This window comes from Neophocaena asiaeorientalis, unplaced genomic scaffold, assembly GCF_003031525.2.
Source record: "Neophocaena asiaeorientalis asiaeorientalis breed wild unplaced genomic scaffold, Neophocaena_asiaeorientalis_V1.1 scaffold251, whole genome shotgun sequence".
NCBI lineage: Eukaryota > Metazoa > Chordata > Mammalia > Artiodactyla > Phocoenidae > Neophocaena > Neophocaena asiaeorientalis.
This window is the reverse complement of record NW_020173377.1, coordinates 7,720,192-7,742,336: the sequence shown is the minus strand read 5'-3', so window position 1 is coordinate 7,742,336 and position 22,145 is coordinate 7,720,192. Positions and strand designations below refer to the sequence as shown.

At 40.9% G+C, this 22,145-nt stretch overlaps 1 protein-coding gene across 11 annotated transcripts in view; it reads left to right on the top strand.

Annotated features, from left to right (window-relative positions):
* FHIT (fragile histidine triad diadenosine triphosphatase) overlaps positions 1-22,145 on the top strand; it is a 1,420,480-nt gene that overhangs the window by 1,134,515 nt on the left and 263,820 nt on the right. For all 11 annotated transcript variants that reach the window (XM_024746516.1, XM_024746512.1, XM_024746515.1 and 8 more), the window contains 2 exons: positions 12,838-12,983; positions 15,415-15,444. In XM_024746516.1, the coding sequence (XP_024602284.1) occupies positions 12,838-12,983; positions 15,415-15,444 (176 nt within the window). The remainder of the gene's footprint in view (positions 1-12,837; positions 12,984-15,414; positions 15,445-22,145) is intronic.

Genomic DNA, 22,145 nt, shown 5'->3' with positions numbered 1-22,145 from the left:
TTTAGTAAATAAATGCTGAGCTATATTTGCATACAAATCGCTATCATGAAAAAGCATGCTTTCTTGACACTCTGGCAATGTTGTTCATTGCTGAAATATTTATTTTTAATGAATTACCTTTTTGTTTTTAGAGGCTGCCTGATTAACTTATTCTATTCTGGAAGTTACCAGAGTTACATTAAAATGTCTTTTGCTTCCTGTTCCGGAAACATTTGGAAATCACTTGCTACTTAGAGTTTTTCACTCTTCTTTTTTTCCCCTCCTAGAATTTTCTGCATTTGTATTGTTGTTAATGATTTAGCCCATTCTTTCATTTTAAATGGATCGCACAGTCATTTTTGTGTCCCGCTGTCTTTTGTTGGAAGAGACGTGTCTTAAATTGTTCACCGCTGAATCAGATTAAAATGACTTTAGTGTTAGGCTATTTAAAAAAGTCTTTCGTTTGTCTTTTGTGGAGGGTTCATTCTCATGGACACATTGCTCAGACACAGTCAACTTTTTTTTCACTCTTCAGGAGTGGGTCTATTAGATTCTAAGCTAAAATGAATGAAAGTGTGAGCCTGTTTTTAATCACTCTTGGGGACAAATTTCAGATAATTCTGCTAATTTAAATGAGTGATTCTTATCTTTGTTGGAGTCAGGAGACAGAATTTTTTGCCTAATGAAGACTATAGGAGAACAACACACACACACACCATTTTGCAAACAATTTCAGGAGCTTCATAGAAGCCCTGGAGTCCATCTACACACGCAGGTTAGGAAAGTCTGTTTAGTTGGTCCTGGGAAATGTAAATTCAGGAAGGTAGGGTCTCTAAATGCTGAGCCATATGACCTAGCCTCCCTTCCCCAATCTCCTAAATTATATCACTTTCCCCACACGTACTCAGGCCAAAACCCTGGAATCTTCTTTGATCTCCCTCTTTCCTTTGCCTCCCACTCACATCCGTAAGTCCTGTTGCTCCTGCCTCAGAAATGTATCTCAAATTCTCTGCACCTACACTGCCACCACCATAGTTCAGACCTGTTTTGAATCTCTTATCTAGTCTCCAGTAAAGGCATCCACAGTGGCATTCAGCTTTCATCCCTGCTTTGATTGAATCTTTATTTATTTTTTTTCCTACACAGCATTTAGAATGATCTTTCTAAAAGAGAACTCAGATTCTGTCATAAACCTCCACTCCCCACTGGCTGAAATGTTTTAGAGGCTTCCCCAGGCACATAGAATAAATCCAAACTGCCAACCAAGGCTGCAGAGAGCTTGCACACTTTCCTGACACACCAGATAGGCAGGCCAAGCTTGTTCCCGGTTTAGCAGTGTTGGCTTGGAATGTGCTTGCCTTTGCATCAATGCATCTCTGTTTTTTCCTGTCAACCCTTGTCTCTTTCACAATAGAGACTGCATTTTGATCTGTTTCTTGTCTTTTGTTTGCTCACCCTCTAGAATGTACACCTTTGGAGGGGAAGGGATGCCTATGGCTGGTGTGTGCTGTTTTCTCAGTGTCTTACACATTACCTACCAGATAGAATGATCTTAATTAGTTCATACTTAATGAATAAATGAAAAACATACGAAGTCCTAAAAAGTGTTTTGTCTTTACCCTTTCCTCCAAAATTTGGCTTTATGGGCTTCCTTTAGTAATTCACTGAGAAGGTCATTCGTTAAACACTTGCTGAATACTTTCCACTATGAAATATTCTCACATCATTTTCTCAGATTGCTAACTCACAGAGGATGGGCATTTTGGGGGGGGGGGTTAAATTCAGAATCTGTGAGAATGCCAAGTAAGTATAATTAAGGCTCTCTTTCTGTTTTTTGAAAGAAATAATTTTTCTGTCAACATTTATATTTGTCACAGAAGAGATTTCATCACTGTCACTAAAAGAGCATACAACATTGTTATTCTCAGATCTTTCCAAGCTCCAGTGAGTTAATGGTCTACAGGTTTTCCACTTAAAATGTAAGCACCGCCTTTGGTATGTGAAGGGAAAGTCATCTTATATTTATTGTTTGCTATGCCTTTAGCTGGGTGTCTTTTATTTTTAAAATTTTTTTCCATGGTAAAGGATGGACTGTTTTATTTAGACTAAAAATTTATTAATAAAATTTTTAAATGTTACTTTACAGTTAATTAAAAATATTGGCTGCATTCCCTGTGTTGTGCAGTACATCCTTGAGCCTGTCTTACACCCAGTAGTTTGTACTTCCCACTTCTCCACCCCTATATTGCCCCTCCCTCCCCCTCCCCGCTGGTAACCACTAGCTTATTCTCTATATCTGTGAGTCTGCTTCTTTTTTATTATATTCACTAGTTTGTTTTATTTTTTTAGATTCCATATATATGGAGTACCATGTAGTATTTATCTTTCTCGGATTTTAGCTGGGTGTCTTTTTGATTAGGAATTCAGGACTTAGCTCTTTTTTTTTTTTTTTTAAGTGCATTTCCCTCAATTATTTTCATGTAAGTAAGTTGAGTCTGGTCTGGTTCAGTGGTCTCTTAGAAAGTTTTCCTAGATTAAGCAATGAATAAGCACACATGCCATCTGCTCTTTCATCAAATATTCATTAAAGGCCTACCCTGCATCAAACACTATGTATGGTGCCAGGTGAACCTGACTGCTAGCGAATGTTTCATATCTTCTAAGAATGTGCTACCTGCTAAATATTCCCTTTTAAGGTCTTCTTCTTTCTTTTCCCATTTTCTATTTCTTTTCTCCCATTAAGGAGTCTCTCTGTTCTATATTTATAGTTTGGCTGCTCTTTGCTTTCATGTGGTATCTGGAATGTGATGTTAGGTTGCTTCATCGGCTTGTCCAACTGCGCTGAAGATCTGATGGGAAATGGAATTTTCGGTGGCTCTTTAGGGGCATAAACAAACCTGAAGTTGGAATCCATGCTTTTCAGGACCTGATAGAACTTGCCCTGGAAGGATGCTATCTACACGGGAGCTTGGGTTTCGATCTGGCCACCCCATGGAAGTAGAAACTCAACGTGCTCTCTCCTTATTCCCAAACTGGGTAGAATATAAATGTGTACGTGGTAAAGTGCTGTTAAATTATTTATCTTGCTTGTGGTTTTCCAGCAACTCTCCCATGAATTGCAGATCTTTAGCATTACTTTCTGATCTATACTAGACGAAAAAGCTTTTCACAGAGTTTTTGAAGTCATTCTCACAGCAGAGTGTATGTGTGGTTTTTAAAAATTTTTTTATATCACTCATTGGAAATGATCCTTAAATATTTCTTTCAGCTGCTGAGCGTACTTTATTCCTCTTCTATTGAAATACTTCTCCAACTCTTAACACCTAAGAGCGTTTTACAACATTGTCATTGTGGTGTGTTCTCACCCCTATGTTGGCACATTATGGACAGATACTTCTGCGTGGCAGTAAATTTCTTTTTCAATACTCTCCTAACCAGAGTGATTTAAAGTTCACATACTTCTGTATATTTGCAGGACCATACCAATAATACTGAATTTTTGTAATGGTTACTCAGAGACATTGTAAGACCTAGAAATGATTCCATATCATTAAGGAAGGGGAAAAGGAGTCTTGGAAAAAGTATTTCTTTTGCTTTCTAATTAAAGAATGGCAGATCCTTTGTGTATATGCTGGTATTCTTCCTTCCCTCATGGCAGCTAAAACTAATAAATCTCCCCATTCTTCCCTCCTTATCCCTGTCAAGGCCTCAGAATCCTCTTCACCATACTGTTCTAAGCAGCTACACAAATTACTTGGAGTTAGCAAAAGAGATGAAACCCATTTAACTTGCTGTAGTCCCTGGGAGAACAGGTGATGAGCAGAGCCCCCTACTTGACCTGTAGGGCTGGTCCTGGTCCTGAAAGCACAGTGACATTGCTGGTTGCCTCGCAGAAGGAGAGAGAGGTTTGAGGTCTCACACTGGCAGTTGAATGCTCTAGTTTGTAATTGACATAATCACTTCTGCTCACGACTCCTTGGCCAGAATTCCTTCAGCTTCACCCAAGCGCAAGGATACAGGAAGTATAATCCTGTCATGTGCCTGGAATGGCAAGAATGGAAATCGTGAGCCAGTTTCACTAATGACTGCCGTGTTCCATTTGATGTGTTTTAATGCTCAGCTTCTCAGCCTGTTTCACTAGGCAGAAGGCCCTCTTGCTTTGCTCATAGGATATTTACTCTACTTTTCGGTTAAAAAGCTGAGATCTTCAGGCATCTCTGTGTGTAGGTAAAGGAGGCTCAGTAGTCCCAACATCCTTTGGAACACTTGTCGTATGTAGAGTTCTGCAAAAAAAGAAAAAAAAAATTAGTCTTACTGTTTAAAGAAAAAAAAAAGCATATGAGAAATGCTGCTTCGTATCTCTCTCTCTTTTTTTTTTTAAGTCAGAACGCACATTAGTACATGATATATCCTGATGAGTCCTGCTGTAAAGACTTACCTCATTTCATTCAGTGTTTCTTAATCTCCTTTGACTACACAATTTTTTTTTTCTTCTATCATGTCTAATAACATCTCATGGAAGCAGTGTTCTGGGGAACCACTGTAGTAAACACTGCACTAGGTACCTGGAGACTTTTATCACCTTGGGAAGCATTGAAACAGCATGGACAATTTTACTGCATGGTCCAGGATTCTCACTTCAGAACTGTGTGACCTTGGATATATAGTATCACTTTTTTTGACCTTTGCTTCTGAATGTGGAAAAATGGGGGTGATATTATCTACCTCAATGCATTGCTGATTACCACTAGGACATAATAGGCCGCAAACAAATGTTGTATATCCTCTCCTTCCCTTACTGATATCATTTACTTTCTCCCACATATTTAGTTTAATATAAGCATGTAACTTTTTTTCCAATTCTGATTCTCCTGGGATAATCAATATAGGATTCTTTTGCCTTGAAATATTCACAGACTATGTGAAATTTAAACCAGAGAATCTGCACCAGAGTGCACCCAGCTGCGGGCTCCTCTTTCATTTTACTTTCTTTGAAAGCCACCCATTTACTTCTCCGTACGAATATGATTCTCCCCTCTAAGCATCCAGATCGGTGCAGAAGTTTGGGGATTGCTCAGGGCAGATCTGCCAGGGGAAAGATACCTGATTCCTCTCCCGCAGTTGACTAAGGACTTGTTGTATCTTTGGCCCAAAGCATTCTCCAGGACACAACATGAGAATTCTAGAAGATACTTGTGAGGTGCTTGCATTGAGATCCAGGTATGAGCAGAATACTATCATTATCTTAATTACATTGTGCTGGAATTTATCATACTCTGCAAATTAAATTTGCTTAAAATTACATTCATGCCATTTATGCTTATGGTTGATGAATATTCTATGAAGTCTTGAGTTACTGAAGTGGGTTTGTTAATATCCCATAAAGAAAGGTGTGGCCCAAACTGTCAAGACGCTTCTTCAGAATTGTATTGGTTCATTTCTTGGACAATATTTCTACCTTTCTGCTTAAAAAAAAAAAAAAATCACAGAATTACCTACATTGCAAGTAGTAGATTACTTTTGAGATGCCACCTACTTTGATTCAAAACTCTGCAACTGTGCCACTTAAGTCAATTGAGTCTTTTCTCAGAAATACCTCACAGTCATCCTGGTGTTGTTTTTTGAAGTGACATTAAGAATTATTTTAAGCATTTGCAAGGACTAGGATTATTTATTAGAGCAAATAATTCGTTACACGGGGTCTACAGAAGTCTGCAATGCAAACTGGGAAGTTCCTTGTTTGTCACTAAACTACATACTGATCTACAGTAGAGATGAATACAGACTCTTCTTTTTTTATTAGTTCAGAAGAATGACTAATTCTTCATCATATTATTTGATGTCGACTTATTCCATATTCATATATACACATGCTAATCGGCTTCATTGGGATCAGTGATATTTTGATGGTTTGATTTATTTTAGTGACTTTTCTATTCTGAATCCCTAGAGTAGATCAGATTTGGCAAAATAGATGGGAGCAAGTCTGAGCAACGCTGAGAATAATATTCTGCTGTTGTCTTTAATTAATCATCTGAATCAGTACATTTCCATTTCTGTGTCATGACTCTATATTTAAATATTTCATATTTGTCATGGAAATGCTCATAAAAATTATTTTTTAAATCCTCAGTTATTATCTTTGATGAGCAAATTTCAAACTTATCAGATTTTTTGGAATAACTGTGTAGCAACTTAATGATCATTTGATATTGTTGGGACAATTCTCACTTTTACAGCATCTCATTTCGTTCTTGATTCCACCAGACCTTTGCAGTTGTTTTTGTGGTTCACGACAGTTGTTGGCTCTCAGCCGGGGTACCTTAGTTCTCTTTCACTTGGCTCCTGTCTCCAGTAGCCTAGCTGGACTTTTTCCACAGCGTGTTGGTCTCAGGGTTCCAAAAAGACAGAAAAAACAGAAGCTGCAACGTCTGTTAAGGCCTGACCTTGGAAAGTCACATAGCAACACTTTGATCACATTCCACTGGTCAAAGCAAGCCACAGGCCAGTCCAACCTCAGTGGGAAGGGAAATAGACTCCAACTTTTGGTGAGAGGAGCCGCAAAGTCACTTTGCAAAGGGGCGTGTAGGATGGGAGGGATTCTTGTGCTAATATTGGTGAATAAGCTACCACAATGTCTTCAGGTGTTTCATTGGTGTAAAGATTCCATTTCATTTCTTTCTTGCATTGTGTGTATCCTGAACTGGCTGTGTGTCAGCAAGAGTTCAGCACAGGGTCTGGTATGTTGCCACGCCACTTTAACGTGGCAAAAACACCCTACATGTTCATGCAAAAGGACAGAGACAGTCACTTCTGGGCTGATGGTGAGAGTGGAGAAGAAGAGGGAAAGAAAAGGCATTACCCAGTTTCTGGTAGTCCTTGGTGATATAAATGATGCTATGAGAAAGTCAATGGCTCCCAATAATTAGACTGTCCAACAGGCAATGGGATTTTCAGTGTGTCTGACAGCCTGACTCATTGACATAGACTGTAATACCTAATCTTCCTCCTATCTGTCAACCCAGGGGAGCCCGAGTTACCTTGAAGAAACTGAAGCTCAAAGCTGGAAAAGGGCAACAATTCAGGCTCTGCATCCCTCTTACTTCCTCCCGCTGATAGAGATGGCTCTCTCATTCTTGATCCGCTTGTTCACAGTTCTCTGTTAGAACAAGGGCGTTCTCAGGGTTTCCTTTGCCCAGCACTGAGGCCTCCTTCCACCGTGAGGTTGTACGTCCCCTCCGCTTTCTTCATTTGAGGCTGGGTTTTCCTCAGGCAGTTAGCAGTTTTGCACAGTCTGTATTTCATGAAGTGTGATTCTCTTCCATGAACAGAAGGACTCTGCGTATAGAGGGCACACTTTTAATGAGAGGACCGGCAGAGACTGAGTCATGAAAGCTATACAAAGTGTAACGTCACGATGCTATGCTTAACAACGTGGACTTCGGAATCAGACAGATTTGGGTTGAATTCTAGTTTTAGTCTCCTACGGAGTGAACTGTCTTGCACAGATTTCTTATTTTCTGTGAGCTGTAATTTCCTCATCCGCAAAATAGGAATTATAATAGTCCTCCATTGGTTTGTTGGAAAGATGAAATCAGCGAGAGTCCATATATAAATGAAACGGTGATTTTGGCCAAAGGAAGAATACCCGACAACTTCCTTTGATGCATAAATTGCTAGGCCATTTTCAAGGATAGATTTTGGTCCAAATGTGGAGAAATAGTTTCTGATTTTAGAAAATGGGAATGCAGGACCATCCTGAAAAGTTTGTCTAACACCCCTAGGCGGAGTTAGATCCTGCCTTCTCTATGCTCCCACAACATCCTGTACTGATTTCTATCAACAGCACTCGTCTCTCAGTGTCCTATGATCTGTTTATGCTACATGATGGTTTGGGATAATAGAGTGTGAACACTTCAAGGTCAGTCACTCTGTCACATTCATCTTGGCATCCTAAATTTTCACACAAACCCCGGACTGAAAGGAGGCTGTAGTTGTGGGGTGGATGGATGAGTGAGTTGCCAGCCAACCCTGTGTTTGGTTCACTCTCCTGTTTGTGAAGTCCGCTTTAAATCTCATCTGCGCTAAAAAGTCTTCTTTGATTTTCCTCTGCTGTGAGACATCCCTTTGTCGACCATAGGAACTAAATCATAATTATTGACCTTCTCTTCTTTAAAAAAAACTGTTATTACTAAATGAATGTGTCTCCTTTAGACTATAGGGAGAGGCCAGATCCCATTTGATAATCTCTTTCACAGGCTTTCAGACATAATGAGTACTGGATAAACATATTAAATTCAATTGAGTAGATTACCTTCTTTGAGGGTTATCATGCACGTTGGCTAAAAAGTCCCTTCAGAGGTGTTAATTCTACGCAAAGAGGACCCAGGGGAAAGTGTGTTCTTGTAGCCCATGCGCAATATGGGATTTGCCCGCTAACAAGGCCTAAGAGTCTCCAAATTAAATTATATAGCACCTGTGATATTACCTTAAAACAACTGGCATATAAACAGTGGCAGAAGACTTTCAAGAGCCGTCTGCTGTTCTTCAAAATTAATTCGCTTTCCCTGAGTTGCTTGTCTAGGAACAACATGGAGCACATGGTACCCACCATCTTCGGGTAATATGGTATTTTCTTCTAAGGCTTGTGCACTTATTTTGAGAAAATAATTGTATTCTCAGAAGAATTTGTGAATAACACACTGTTTTGGTGCTCTCACGTGTTTGCAGATCACATGCTTCATTTTTCCATTTGGTAGTGGCAGAAACTCCTTGAGTTGTAATGGGGAGTAATACTCGTGATTTATCTATGTGGTGTCAATACCACGACACATTTTATGGCTGTGATTAGTCTTTAAAAGCATCAGAATGATTACAGAGTCATGAAAATGTTCTACCGTGTTGACATATTTTTCTTAGAAAGGTAATTTTTTTAAGATACGTAATATTTTTCTAATATGCTATTAAGATAACATTGTAGTCCTCAATTTAGGAAAAGAGGAATACCCTCCCCCCACAATACTTTCAGTTTCCTTTACTTAATTTTTTTCTGATGTGATTCCTCTAAATCAAGGGCTGACACTTCAAGGCCCACGGGCCAAATCTGGCCAGGCTCCTCTTTTTGTATATAAAGGTTTCCTGGGATACAGCCACATCTATTTGTGTTCGTATTATCTATGGCTCCTTAGGCATATGGCCCACCAAACCTAAAATATTTACCATCTGGCCCTTTGCAGAAAAAGTTTGCTGATCTGCTTTGACTTCTTTATGAACCTCTTTATATTTTCAGGTAGCCATGGGATAATTCATCCCACTCAGAGGTTCCCCATGGTTACTCTAGAACCCCTGCCTTACTCAGATGTCCCAGGTCCCCACTGCATTGGGCAGCCCTCTGTGCTGCTATCTGTGCCTCCGACAGTACTGCGGTTGTGTATTTCAGTGCCTGTCTCCCGGACCGGAAGGACAGGAACACCTTCTTATTCTCCTTTGCTGTTCCCAGAGCCTAGTACAGTGTCCACACTTAAGTGATGCTCAGTGTTCATTGAAGGAACAAATGAGTTACACGTCTCAGTCACGATATAAAGCAGCATTTTAATAGATACAGTTTATCTGAGACTCTGAGTATTCTAGAAGCTACTTCTTTCTAGTTATAAAAGGGTTTTTTAAAAAGGCTTTTACCTTCACAATTTTATTTCCTTTGGGCTCATGTGAAAATTAGTTTCTGTTAAAAATGAGTTTACATTTCTCCAGTTTTCATCTAACATTAGTTCTAACCATGGTAGATCTTAAGGATACTTCTTTGAATTAAAAAAAATATATTGCAGACTATCTCAATCTTGTATAGATGATTGAAAAGTAAATGAATGTCATCTCCATTTTGTCAGCGTTTTAGTACTCAGAGGTGGCTGATACAAGGGTCTGGTTTATTATTTATTCTCTCATTCCAGCAAGACTTCCTAAGCGTCTCTGGTGTTGTAGGTGGTGGTGAAAGAGCAATAAACAAGACAAAGCCTTTACTTTTGTGGAGCTTCCTTTCTCATCTGGGTACGTAGTAACCAGCCAAGAAACCCGCCAGCTGGTGGCAGGGGGGCTGTGAAAAGATTAAAATAGGGTGATATAAGAGCGAGTAAGCAAGTAGCAGTTTAAAGTCCCTAGCAGTTCATTGTTCTTTTGAGAGAGTGGCATTGGAATTAGGTTCTGAATGATAAGAAAGAAGCGGCCATGTGAAGATCAGGGGGGATTGATCTAGGCAGAACAAATAACCAGGACGAACCCCCCAAATCTAGGAAGGAGCTTAGTGTGTTTGAAGAACAGAAAGAAAGCATATATGGCAGATGTATAGTATGCTAGAGAGGAGTGAGGAAAAAGAGGCTCAGGAGGTAGGTAGGCATCAGTCCGGACGCAGCCTACGGTGAGGTTAAGGCTCAGGCTCTTGTCTTCTCTGGTTGTAAAGGAACTGAGGGAAGACGGTTGATGCTGACTTTCTGATGCCCAGAATGGCCCCAGGGAGTGTGACGGTTAGCGAATCTGCTACTGGCCAGGTCAGCTTCTCACACTGCAACCAGAGGCTGCAGAGCCCCACGGTGTGTAATGCCAGACCCAGCTACTTCCGTGTAGAGTGATGTGGAACCCACCTGTGTGGCCATTTCTAGGTTGAGTTGGCTGTTTGGCCATCCTCTGGGTCCCAACAGAACGAAGACAGTGATCACCCACGTGACCACCTGCAGAAGTAAGCACCCTTGAGAGTAATCTCCATTTCATCTTATTTTTTGCATCAAAATGTCTGTGTGTGATATGCAGATAAGATGACTTTTTAACAGAAGGTTGGGTCGCAGGGAATATTATGTCAGGACAATGTTGCCTAAATGGGTTGCTGAAAAATATTCACCTAAATGGGAATGTGCTTAGCTGTTGAAATCTTTTGTGATATGTTATATTTCTATACTAATATTCAGTTACAGTAAAAAACGTATGTGATGTATCACCCTGCGGTTAGGTATGTACAGGATAGAACATCTCACACGTTCAACCATTTTGGTTCCGTTCCATAAACAGTTTGATTCGTTAAACTTGGGTCAAGCTGATTCTTAGCACCGGGTAAGAAAATGGACAGGTAATAAGATACAGTTTTTTATGGCATTGGAAAAAACCTTTCAGATGTCATTGATATTACTAAAGTAACGTTAGACACAAAGATTGCCAGATTCATTCCGTCCGTTTTCACAGTAAGCAGTTGTTTCAATAGAACGTTATTCCCTTCTCCACCTAGTTGCTGTGTGCAGACATAGCCAACCACAGTAATTATGAATATTGTTGGAAGCTTGCAAAATTGTCATCTTGCTGTGGTTTGGTGAAGTCAGAGCCTAAGGGAGGGTGTAAATTAAAGCAGGGAGGAGGAAGATGGGGAAAGGGCTCTTTTAACAGCAAAAAAAGCAACTCAGTGGGAGTGGAGGCTGGCAATCAGCTCAGAGGAAATGAAAGGAAATTCTCCATTTCTAAATGGTTCATTGACCCGTGATAATAAAGCAGCCCTGCCAAAGAAGGATAATTATCTTTTTAAGTATCAGATGCCCTGTGGGTAAAGGCCTCCCTTCTCCTCTCTTGAAAAATGAACTCAGGTTAAACAAATACTCCTTTTCCTAGTTTACCGTTGACATAAATTTCCTGATTATGAGCAAAATTAATCCGTTTTCCCTCTCTTTTCCCCCCTGTCTTATGGAAATCAGGCCCACCCAGCTGAGCTCAGCGCACATCCCCTTGGGTCCTGAGTCCTACCACTCGTATGGTGGGCTAAAGTACTTGGTGTTCTGGTGAGACTAGCAACTGTAGACTTGTGGTTTTATTATGCCCCTTAGCTGCTTGGCTCAAAGCAGAAGCATGCTCTTTTAAAACAAGAAAAACGAAAGAAACAGAAAAGAACATTAGCTTTTTTTCTCCTGCTGGTACCTGAAAACGGAACAAAAATTAATGTAGCTTGTGTGTGTATACACATGTATGTGTCCACGTCTATAGGTGTATACCATACACTTATGAGTTCAAATACAAAAAGGGACTGAAACGTTATTGATGATGGGACGCTGAATGTTTATTTGCTACCAACAAATGATCAAACCTGCATCCTTTTTCTCTAGAATTTGTTGTTTGTTCAGACCAATAATGTAAATATGTTGATTTGTCTGACTAATAGAATACATTAAGATGGCTTCATTCGCACAAGCAGACACCCCTTGTTTTAACTTAATGATTTACCTTCAACTGCCTTCTTGAATTCTTAATAATCAGTTTGAGGAATGCTTGTCATCAACTGCTTGACTGTGTGGCACATCTCCTTGTTATAAATGAAGCTCACTGAACCATTTTCAGAATCTCTATACTCCTTTTAAAAATGAAATACTATTGTCTTTTGATTCCATATTTCTCTACAGAGATATTGAAATTAAAGTTTTGATTGTGATGCTCTTTCTAGAAAAACCAACTGAATATTCCAGTTGCTTTTCCAACCCAGGGCCTTTGGCTGCTTGAGAATAGGGGTCAGGAGATAACGGTCCAGCATAGATCCTGCCTCGTGGCCTAATTATTTCAGCCAGCACTTAAGTCTCTCTGAACACTGATGTCTTTTTCTCTTAAGAGAATTTCTTCAGTGCGCCATAGCTTCTCCTTTAAGGTATAATGAACCATGTTTGTAAGCTGTCTTTGAATTCCTTGGAGTTCAGTGATTGGTAAATATTTGTTCTTTTATTCCTTAGCCTTTGGGAGTTCAGGCCCTGGGCCAAGGGGATTCAAGCCTGTGGGTATAAACTTCTTGGTAAAAATGGTCCCTAAAGCAAGCAGAGTGTACCTTAACAGACCTCACTGCAGATGTCCTCGTGTGTCCCCTCCGGCCAGTGGAGCGCTTCCGAGACCTGCATCCCGATGAAGTGGCCGACCTGTTTCTGGCAGCACAGAGAGTCGGGACGGCAGTGGAAAAGCATTTCCAGGGCACCTCTCTCACCTTTTCCGTGCAGGTGAGTGCACAGATAGCTCGCTCATCCAGGGCCACCCTACCATCCACAAGGCCCCGACGTGGACTTGGTGAACAGGGTGGGATATCAGCGGAGGCAATGCGCGCAGGGTTGTTGACCAAGCAGCTGGGAGTACTGGACGTGCGATGTATGTGATGAGCATGAAGACGTTCCAGATCTTTTATTGGAACTGGGGCTGGACATGTCATTTTGATTCCAGGAGAAATATGTTTTGAGCCCTGCTCTATTTCTAGGGGAATAGAGATATGCAGGTTAGGTAGGGCCTCGCCCTCACAAGGCTGACCTTTTTAATTCAAGCCTCAGTGATTGATTATGGATTGCTTATGGTATGAAGCTGGATTGATTGAGTGTTCACTGTGGCCTCCTTCCTGGTAAAGAAGCTAGACCCCCAATCACTAGAGATCTCTAGGCCGAGTCTGAGCCAATGCTTGTCAGTGTGGGAGGAGGAGGTCGGCGGTGGGTCATCAGCTGTGGGAATTGATTGAATCTTCAGGTAGTAATATACCATGAGCCCCTTCCTACCGCCCATGGAAAGAGCTTCAGGTATCTATACGTAATTAAAGACCTGTGTGGCCTTGAGATTTGATGACTCTCCAAAAACCCTTTGGAAAGAAGTGGATGGTTTCATGATGCAAGACCTTGTGCTCAGTGCTTTAGGCAAACTGGATATTTATCATCCTCCCTCTACCCTCCTCAGCTCTCCACCGTAGACTTTAAAAGAGAACAGATAGAGAAGGCCACTGTTTTCAGGTCGTGAAAGACTCTGACTAGAAATGCTCATCTTCATTTTTTTTTTTAATTTATTTATTGGCCGCGCCATGCAGCCTGCGGAATCTTAGTATCCCGACCAGGGATTGAACCTGTGCCCCGTGCGGTGGAAGCATGGAGTCCTAACCACTGGATGACCAGGGAATTCCCTCATCTGCATTCTTTAAAAAAAACTTTTGCCACCATGTCTGTGTCAAGAGTATCTAAACTTCCTTGTAAAATACTGTGTGTGGGGGGGGTTGTGTGTGTGTGTGTGTGTGTCCGTCTGTCTGTGTGTATTGTGTATTAACCCCTTTGAGTCACCTTCAGGCAGGTAGTTAAGCTCAGGGTGGGTTTATTAAGCTGATGCTGCAAATCATGTTTCCAGAGAGACCAAATGAAGGCAACTGGGTGAAGACATCTGTCAGTGTTTAATGGAATACTAGAAGAAAATTCACATACATAGGAAATGGCCAGTGCTGGTTATCTAACATGATTTGCTAGAAACTTAATTCCAAAAGTATAGAAACTGATGTTAAAAAATGTAGAAACTGTTGCTATTATATAAAGCACTTAGAGTACTTTCATATATGTGTTTTCAAACTTTTTAAAACTTTAACGTACAGTAAGATTTATATTTATTTCACAATCATATATTCCCCTCTCCCCCTACAGACATGTAGATAAAGGAAACAGAAACTTCACAAAGCAGTGTTTACCTATTCTGTACAGTCTAATAGTTTTTGTTCTGTTATCTGATTTCTTTTGTCTTCAGTGCTGGTCACAGGCCATCAGGTTGACTTTATGACCCACTAATAGGTTGAGACTCCAAGTTTGAAAACCACTGATTACACAGGTCTGCTTAATCGTCGCCATAGCAGGGCAAGAATTCTCACCCCAAGTAGTTTGGGTCTTAGAAGTAGAAAGCCTTAACCTAAATTTTCAGAGTTGTCATTCCATTTTGAAATTTCTGATCGTAGAAACGTCGCATGTTATGCTGTTCCCAACCAGCTGAGCACTTACTTGCTTTTGCTTTGTATTGTGGCTGATGACTTGGCGAGTTTGCTTATTTTTTAGCTAAGCAAGTAGTTCAGCTGGGCTTCAGAAAGCCGAGGGAAGGACCCAGGATGGGAAAAGAGCTCAGCTACAATAAACACTTGCACCTTTTCTCCCAAGGTCAGAAGAGCCAGAAAGGGCCCACTCTGGGTGCTCCTTCTACATGAGACAGCCCATATTCTTGCTTCTTGCTTAATGGATTATGTTTATAGCAATTTCCTGAGGAGAGACTTCAAGTAATCAGGCATTAATTAAGCTACATCTGGTTTAAAGATAACCAAAAGGTGTGATACTTCACCTCCCCAAGTATTTCCAGTCTTCCTTTAATGCAATTAAAACCATAGCCAAAAGCAAAGAGCATGAAAAGTAGGAAAGGGGTTCACTCACTGGATAATTTATATCATTTTTATACATAACTTTTTACTCTCAAGCGGAAATGGAGAACTGTGGGGCCCCCTACGTTCGAAGCAAATGGTCCCCATGAGGAAACTATAAATGAACACACAATGAAATTGGATCTAAATTATTAACAGGCAATATTTCTGAATAAGCAGGAGATACCATCTATGTTCTCACCTCTGTCTTTTTTTTTTTTTCCCCCCATTTCTAGGATGGCCCCGAAGCCGGACAAACTGTGAAGGTGAGTGCTTATTATGTGCATGCAAATTAATAGGGGGCGGTTACAAGAACTAACAAAAAATCACATCTAATCACACATATATAAAATCACAACTAATAAAAAGTCATTTGGAGCACATTCCTCCTTCAGTATGTTATCTTTGAGGTCAGAGAGAGCCTTGGTGTTGGAGCTATAAATCGTGACATTGTAAACTTTGCCAAGCAATGTGTTTCACATTCGTTTACAAGACATTTACCTTTTGTAGTAAAATTATTATCGTTCAAATGCTAAAACAGAAACTAAATCATGGAGTTCTGAAACAGAAACGGAAGTCAAACGAGCTCATGGGAGGTAGTGTCTAGGAAACAGGACATATGCCGCATGTGCATTGGCGGGTCTCCTGTTAAGCCTGCGCCTCTGTGGCAGCCTTCCGGTTCTCTACGCTGTATATTGTTGCTTTGCCATTGTTGAGTGGAGGGCTCACAGATACGGTGGCCCCATGGTTGTCCCTTCACTCCTGGCCCTTTGCTTCCCTCTGTTCTCCTCCTTTCCACCCACACACCTACTCTTTTCCTCCCTTCGTACTTAATACCAAAGTTCAACATAATGGAGCCAGTGGAGCTCAAAAGTGAGTTTTTAAGTGTACCAGAAGACGGAAGGAAGATTTATCAGCATAGTCTCTGCTTCCCTAATAAAGTAAAAGAAAAGAATAAAATCCTGGCTGATTCTGAAGCTGAGTTTCGGCCCCCTTCATACAAATGCAAATGCCTGTGCAGTTAGTTCCTACACCTAAATCATAGAAGAGGCCTTTTTATTCTTTTTCTTTTCATTTTTTTCGTGTTAGAAATCTGAAGCAAGTCTAACTGGGGTGCTTATGTTACATTTTGCGAAATAAGATTTTATGGCTTTGAGACTGACTGTGAGTGCGTAAGGTAATGCTTGGTACCAAACAATGCCAAATGAACATCATCCTCTTTTGATATTCGTCTGCGTATGGTTTTAATGCTTAACATAGCAACCGTGGGACTTTTATAATAGAATCTCTGGGAGATACTTTTGAGGAGCAAATGTCCTATAGAGATTGCCACCAAATTCCTTATGATAAAAAAGAGCTAGCCTCGCTCCAGACACACAGTGTGATAAGGACAGAGGGGCTTCACAGCTTTCCCCCACCTCCATGCCAGGCTTCTAAACATGCCGATGCTAAAAAAAAAACAAACAAAACGGTGTAATACGGTAGCTTCGTTTTGGAAATACAAAATGTAAGTGTTTAAACCTGGTTGCTAGATTTTTTTTTTCTTTTTAAAGAATATTCATTTATCTATTTATTTGACTTCACCGGGTCTTATGCGGCCCACGGGGGCACGCAGGATCTAGTTCCCTGACCAGGGAACGAACCTGGGCCTCCTGCGTTGGGAGGGCAGAGTCTTAACTGCTGGACCACCAGGGAAGTCCCACTAGATTTTTAAAAAAATCAATATTCAAATATAAATGACAACACCACCAGATTAGTTAGGTGCTTTGTGCAGTATCTATTTGATGAAATTCCTTCAGCCATTGAAAGTGACGCTGCAGAGGCATAGCTAGTAACATGGGAGAAATTCAAACCATGTCAAGGGGCATGCAGAGATACTCTGCACAACATAAACATATCTGAAATTTTATATGAATATATAGGTTATATGATCTCAAAATTTTATTTTGGGAATCTGAATGGGACGTTAATCTAAACGGGGCATTTTCCTAGACAAGCAGGCACTGAATAGAGACAAAAAGTAGATTAGTGGTTGCCAGGGGCTGGAGGAAGAAAGGAAGGAGAGCGACTACTACCAGGTAAGAGTTTCTTTTTAGGGTGATAAAAATATGGAATTAGTGGTGATGGTTGTGCAACATTATGGATATTTTTAAAACCCACTGAATCGTACATTTTTAAATGGTAAATTTTATGTTATTTGAACTATATCTCAATTAAGAATGATAATAAAAAATCCCAACAAACACCAAGTCTAGCAGGGTTGAGCACCATGGCTGTAGACTCTCTGACTCTAGTACTGACTACTTTTTCATGTCCCAATGATCGGGCCAAAATTTTTAATGGTTTTGTTAGCTTTGATGGTGGGGTGATGGAGTAATTTTTGGAGTATGGCACTCATATATAAGTTGTTGAATGTGGTTCTTATCACTGCCATTGTAATTTAGCTTAAGTTGATTTTTTTTTTACAGTTCTTTTTTTTAATTGGCAGATTATGTTCTTTTGAACATCTTTCAGTTGTTTCCTATGTGATCCCTAATTTCCCCCATATGAATTAGCAGGGCCATCTCAAATCGTTTGTGTAATATTAAATGGCTAAAAGAAAATATCCATATGCATGTGACCTTTGAATAGCAGGAGTTTGAACTGTGAGGGTTCACTTATACAGGAATTTTCTTCAGTAGTAAATACTACAGATAAGTGGTTGGTTGAATCTGCAGGCGCAGAACTGCGTGTGTGGAGGGCTGCCTCTGAATTATACAGATTTTCTACTTCGAGGGAGGGTCGCAACTCCTAACCCCCAAGTATTAAGGGTCAGCTGTACATAAAACGAAAACCTCAGTGGATGACAAAGTTTTGAAAACTGTCCTTTTAGACCAAGTCTACATATCACAAGTTGTCTATTTTTTCTAAGTGTGATTCTTATACTACCTACCCACTATTCTTATACTACCTACCTGAGAATTAATTTTGATATTACTTTAATAAAAAGGTTGATTCTGTTTTTATTCTAAATTTCCTGGTTTAGAATTTTTGTGTTTGGGGCTTGGGAATCTTCATTGTTAACAAGCAGGCCTCATGAGTCTTCTCCGAATGTAAATATTTACCAGCCTTGCTGCTTTATGGTGATAAAGTAGTAGGTGGTGATGGCCACATAACCTTGACCCAAGGAAGCCAGGAGTCAGCCCCTCCAGGGAGTAAAGCTAATCTCCGAGAGGCAGTAGTGAGTGGTGGTGTGAAGCGAGATCGTAATCCCCTGCCCAGGAATTGAACCTGGGGAGCCTGGATGAAAACCGGGGAGCCTGGCCACCACACACCTTGGGTCTTGTCCCCAGTGAAAAATGCATTTCTCACAGAAGCAAAAACTGTAAAAACAGGTACAAGTTTATTATTAGAGACATAGCACAACAACAGGTGGGAGAGCACACAGAGAAACAGTTTGTTTAGTTAGGACAGAAGCAAGGCAGAGATGCACACCGGCCTTGCACACCGGAGAGGAAGGGTGTGGGCGGGTGTGGGCGTCCTCCCGAATGAGGAGAAGCCAGGAAAGAGGTGGTTAGGTCATTCATATAGGACAGTTCTTCCGGGTGTTCGTTTACCTTTGGCCAATTACCTGGTTTCTTTTTCCACACCTGCCCTGCTCTAGGACCCTCCCCAACGTGCGTGTGCAACGTTTTTCCAAGGTGGATTTCAGCCCAGAGGTCTATAGGACGGCCTTAGCATCACGTATTATGGGGTGTGCCCCCTCCTTTTGACCCGCAAGGAGCCTTTCTGCGCATGTGCAATGTTTCCCTTGCCTCAAGGATGGGAAATGTATGACCTCTTGATCCTTTAGCAGAGTTTAGTCCCTCTCTGTCCCTGCCATAAAAGTGTCCAATGTCCGGTTATCTACCCTATTCCTGTTGTTTCTTATATCAAAGTGCAGATCTCGAAATACAGAGAGGAGTCCGCTCATAAATATGTAGTCGGGAGCCAGTTTGTCTCTTGCCTCAGGAAATGTAAACAAGGGGCTGATAATGAATGTCCGCCTGAAGCCCATCTTCTTCTCACCCCAGGAAGTGTGAACAGGAGGCTGGTTGTCAATGTCTAGCCTGGGGCCCATCTACCTCCTGCCTCAATGCCACATGGTCAGTATTTAGCGGCCAGGTTTTGAAAGCTACAAATCATGAGTAAGCATTTCAGATTTTGAAATTCACACAGTTGAACATTATGAGGCACTATCTGACGGCCTGCCACGGAAAGCGCAGTGACTCTTTTCTTTCTCTTTGCTTCTGTGTCTGGCTCTTGGTGTCCCGCCTGACGCCTGGGCCCTAAACCGTTTTTGTCTCATGTTGGGTGGTAAGAGCAATAAGCCCAGCAATGATCCCTTCCCTTGCTGTTGTTAGCGGAAGTGCACCACTGAGCGAGCCTCTTGAACGTGGCACCCCTTTAGGGCTTTTTTGTTTTGTGGGCTTTGAATTCTTCTTTGCAAAGAACAAGGGTGGCCTAGCTTATTCAGTAAGGCATTTGTAACGAAAGGGAAATATCAAACTAAAAATGTGACCTCTTTTATTTATTTATTTTTTTGCGGTACGCGGGCCTCTCACTGCTGTGGCCTGTCCCGTTGCGGAGCACAGGCTCCGGACGTGCAGGCTCAGCAGCCATGGCTCACGGGCCCAGCCGCTCTGCTGCACGTGGGATCTTTCTTCCCAGACCGGGGCACGAACCCCCAACTTCCCCATCAACCCAGCCCTAAGCACCACTAATCTATTTTTTGTTTCTGTAGGTTTGCATGTTCTGGACATATCACATAAATGGCCTCGTATAATATGTGGTCTTTTGTGATTGGCTTCTTTTCACTCAGAATGATCATCCATGCTTTTGTATGCAAATTCCTTTATATTGTCGAACTGTATTCCATTGTATGTATATACCGAAGTTTATCGGCAGGCGGACTCACAACCACTGCGCCACCAGGGAAGCCCTAAAAATGTGACCTCTTATTTCTCGATTGTTTATTAACTCTCCCGTTTGAGTCTAAAAGGAGGAGGGCACTGCTGTCCACCAGGTGATTATTGCAGCAATTTTGATATCCTGCGGGCTTGAGAAATGATCCCTTTCTTCTGGTCTCAGCCATATATCACCATATGCATATCCATATTATCATGTACCTGTACAGCCACATGTCGCTGGGTCATCAGCCTTCGCTGACCAGCCCCTCCCCTCTGAGTAGCCCTCCTAAACCCTTTACTTCCTATCCCGTTTGCCTTGGTCGACTAAAAACAAAGACAAAAACCTAAAAGTTGTGAGTTGTGTTTATTCGGGGACCTTACTGAGGACGTTAGCCTGGGAAGACAGCCTCTCAGAGAGCTCTGAGGGACTGTTCCCAAGAGGTCAAAGAGGAACCGGGATATATAGGAGTTTTGCTGAAAAAAAAAAAATGTAGTCAAACATCAAAAGATTAAAGATAATCACAAAAAAACAGACATCTCAAGTTAATGGTTTTTCAGTGCTTTTCTATGGGAAGATGCAAGAGTTTCAGTGCTTTTCTATGGGAAGATGCAAGAGTTCAGCTCACTGATATTATTCCTTTGACTTGCGTCTTTACTATCTAAGGCCAGTATCCTGTTTTTCTCCAACTTGAATTGTCCTCAGGGTGCACTGTAGGGGCCGCTGCTGCCCTGGCTGACGGCTTGATGGCAGGCAGCACTCTTTGTTTACTAAAATGGCAGGCAACATTTTTTGTCCATGCCTTATTTGATTTCCTTCAAGGCCCTCTTCACTGTCTTTTATTTGTTTGTGTGTTACTTTTTTTTTTCCCTGTACTCATATTATTTCTTTAGTCCCTGGAGAATGTAAGCTTCGTGAGAACCTGCATCTTACCATTGTGTACCGTGGCTCTCTTGGGCAGTGTGGGGAGGAAAATGGAGATGATAATGGTACTTACCATGACAGAACAAATACTTCTAAGCTTCTAACTTCAGTTAACATGAAGAAGCAGATGATATGTCCTAGTATTTCAGTGAGCAGTCAGAGGTGTGGGTTTTCTGGAATTTCTATCAGGAATCTCCCATATTTTGGCATCACTGACAAAGGCCAGAATTTCCACTAATCAAGTTCCCAAATCGTACTCCAAAATGTAATTCCAGCTAGTCAAATCATGAAGGCAATGTTCAGTCCTTTAAAAGGGATGCTACTGATTAAGTTTAATATGAGCTTTTAGAACAATTATTACGTGTGTCTTTGGGTGGGAGAGTGCTTTAGGTTATATTAAAGGGAGAGATTTATGGCAGGCAGGTAATCTAGAGTTTTATAAGAACTATTTATAAATTATGTTTGCTTACACTCTTCTGTTTATGGTGCTTGACTCCTCTACTTACATATTTAATTTTAAGTGTTAATGTAGTGGGAAGTGTCTCTTATTTACTGTTGATACATTAGCAATTACTTTTTCAGGTTGCTTTGGGAAGAACAAGGAAAGGAATTCTTTAAAGAACTGTGATTTAAAAATTAAAAAAAACAAACAAAGTCTTCCTTTCACTGAGGAGTTTCTTCAGTCCCTCCCACAAGGAGATTTGGTAATCTTTTCAATTCATGAACTTAGAGGACACTTTAGCTCTCAAAGTCCAGGTGTTAATACACTTTGACATTAGTCAGAGGCTCCATAGGAGTATTAGCTCTGCTAATTTATTAGCTGTGTGACTTTTGGTCCAGCCTCTTAACCTCTCTGAACATTCATTTCCTCATTTTTCAAATGGGGGAAATCCTATCAAATGTATTGAGTGATGGTGAGAGGAAACTGATATGAAGATGTGAATAGAACGCCCAACCCACCACATCTTTTCCCTAGGACCTTATGCATGTTTCTTAATTTTAATCTTACTCTCAGTTTTCTCGTCCCTAAGACAGGCTAAGGTGTCACTTAGGGAGAATGTTTGTGGTATAGAGGTTGTTTGTGGCCCAGCCTAGTTCACTTAATTATACACTAAAT